Below are 2,506 nucleotides of genomic sequence, written 5' to 3' on the forward strand. Positions count from 1 at the left end.
GTCCCACATACTCCTGATATGCATGTATTGGGCAATAGATGGATTCATAGGACAAAATACAATGCAGACGGCACTGTGAAGTCTCTGAGGTCTCAACTGGTTGTTCAAGGCTGTGGACAGGAGGAAGGAGTAGACTACTTGGAGACGTACAACCCTGTGGTTAGAACATCAACAGTGAGGATTGCTCTACACATTGCTACTGTGTTTCAGTGGGATATAAAACAGCTTGATGTTGCAAACGCCTTTTTGCACGGAGATCTGAATGAAACAGTGTACATGAGGCAGCCTTCAGGCTTTGTAGACAAGACAAGATCAGATCATGTGTGTCTGTTACACAAGTCTCTGTACGGGCTTAAACAGTCACCTCGAGCTTGGTTTGATAAGTTCAGTATATTCTTGCTGGAGTTTGGTTTCGTTTGCAGCATCAAAGACCCGTCTCTCTTCATCTATGCTAAAGGGAACATTATCTTACTTCTATTATACGTTGATAACATGTTATTGACTGGAAACTGCACTGATTTGTTACAAAAGTTCCTGGCAGATCTCAACAATCAGTTTAGAATGAAGGATCTCGGGAAGATGCATTACTTCTTGGAAATACAAGCGATAATTCATGAGTCTTGTCTGTTTCTATCTCAAGAGAGATACGCAAGGGATTTGCTTGCTGTAGCAGGGATGACAGATTGCGCTCTAGTGAACACACCACTCCCTCTTCAGCTAAGCAAAGCTCCACATCAAGATAAGAAGTTCGAGAATCCATCTTACTTCAGAAGTCTCGCGGGGAACCTACAATACCTCATGCTTACAAGACCAGACCTACAGTTCTCTGTCAATTACGTGTGTCAGAAGATGCATGAGCCAACATTATCAGACTTTATGTTATTGAAGAGGATCTTGAGGTATGTCAAAGGAACACTTAGTCATGGGATCAACCTCTCCAAAGACACAGACTTCACGTTGAGGGCATACAGTGATAGTGATTGGGCTGGATGCCATCACACACGAAGATCAACAAGTGGTCTCTGTACATATCTAGGCTCTAATCTCATCTCATGGTCGTCTAAGAAACAACCAACGGTCTCAAGGAGCTCAACCGAGGCAGAGTATAGAGCGCTATCTGAGACAGCAGCAGAACTGAGCTGGATGTGTTCAATTCTCAGAGAAATTGGAGTACCTATCACTGTCACACCAGAGCTCTACTGTGACAATCTATCATCAGTACATTTGACTACGAATCCAGCGTATCACAAGCGTTCTAAGCACTTTGAGCTAGATTATCATTATGTAAGAGAACGAGTGGCTCTTGGTGCTTTGGTGGTGCGACATGTCCCGGCTCGTCATCAGCTAGCTGACATATTCACAAAACCACTCGGTTTCAGAGCATTTGACAGTCTAAGGTTCAAACTTGGTGTTGAAGTTACACCCACACCAAGTTTGGGATATAAAACAGCTTGATGTTGCAAACGCCTTTTTGCACGGAGATCTGAATGAAACAGTGTACATGAGGCAGCCTTCAGGCTTTGTAGACAAGACAAGATCAGATCATGTGTGTCTGTTACACAAGTCTCTGTACGGGCTTAAACAGTCACCTCGAGCTTGGTTTGATAAGTTCAGTACATTCTTGTTGGAGTTTGGTTTCGTTTGCAGCATCAAAGACCCGTCTCTCTTCATCTATGCTAAAGGGAAGAACATTATCTTGCTTCTATTATACGTTGATGACATGTTATTGACTGGAAACTGCACTGATTTGTTACAAAAGTTGTTGGCAGATCTCAACAATCAGTTTAGAATGAAGGATCTCGGGAAGATGCATTACTTCTTGGAAATACAAGCGATAATTCATGAGTCTTGTCTGTTTCTATCTCAAGAGAGATACGCAAGGGATTTGCTTGCTGTAGCAGGGATGACAGATTGCGCTCTAGTGAACACACCACTCCCTCTTCAGCTAAGCAAAGCTCCACATCAAGATAAGAAGTTCGAGAATCCATCTTACTTCAGAAGTCTCGCGGGGAACCTACAATACCTCATGCTTACAAGACCAGACCTACAGTTCTCTGTCAATTACGTGTGTCAGAAGATGCATGAGCCAACATTATCAGACTTTATGTTATTGAAGAGGATCTTGAGGTATGTCAAAGGAATGCTTACTCATGGGATCAACCTCTCCAAAGACACAGACTTCACGTTGAGGGCATACAATGATAGTGATTGGGCTGGATGCCATCACACACGAAGATCAACAAGTGGTCTCTGTACATATCTAGGCTCTAATCTCATCTCATGGTCGTCTAAGAAACAACCAACGGTCTCAAGGAGCTCAACCGAGGCAGAGTATAGAGCGCTATCTGAGACAGCAGCAGAACTGAGCTGGATGTGTTCAATTCTCAGAGAAATTGGAGTACCTATCACTGTCACACCAGAGCTCTACTGTGACAATCTATCATCAGTACATTTGACTACGAATCCAGCGTATCACAAGCGTTCTAAGCACTTTGAGCTAGATTAT

At 43.2% G+C, this 2,506-nt stretch overlaps 1 protein-coding gene across 1 annotated transcript; it reads left to right on the top strand.

Moving 5' to 3' along the window:
* Positions 1–1,501: 1,501 nt before the first annotated feature.
* On the top strand, positions 1,502–2,446 carry LOC106321607 (uncharacterized mitochondrial protein AtMg00810-like; the record flags this gene model as incomplete). The annotated part of the gene is made up of 1 exon (XM_013759853.1): positions 1,502–2,446. A coding segment is annotated over exon 1 (945 nt), but the record flags the coding sequence as incomplete, so codon positions are not given.
* Positions 2,447–2,506: the final 60 nt, after the last annotated feature.

The sequence above is a fragment of the Brassica oleracea genome, unplaced genomic scaffold, assembly GCF_000695525.1.
Source record: "Brassica oleracea var. oleracea cultivar TO1000 unplaced genomic scaffold, BOL UnpScaffold02145, whole genome shotgun sequence".
In the NCBI taxonomy this organism is placed as follows: domain Eukaryota; kingdom Viridiplantae; phylum Streptophyta; class Magnoliopsida; order Brassicales; family Brassicaceae; genus Brassica; species Brassica oleracea.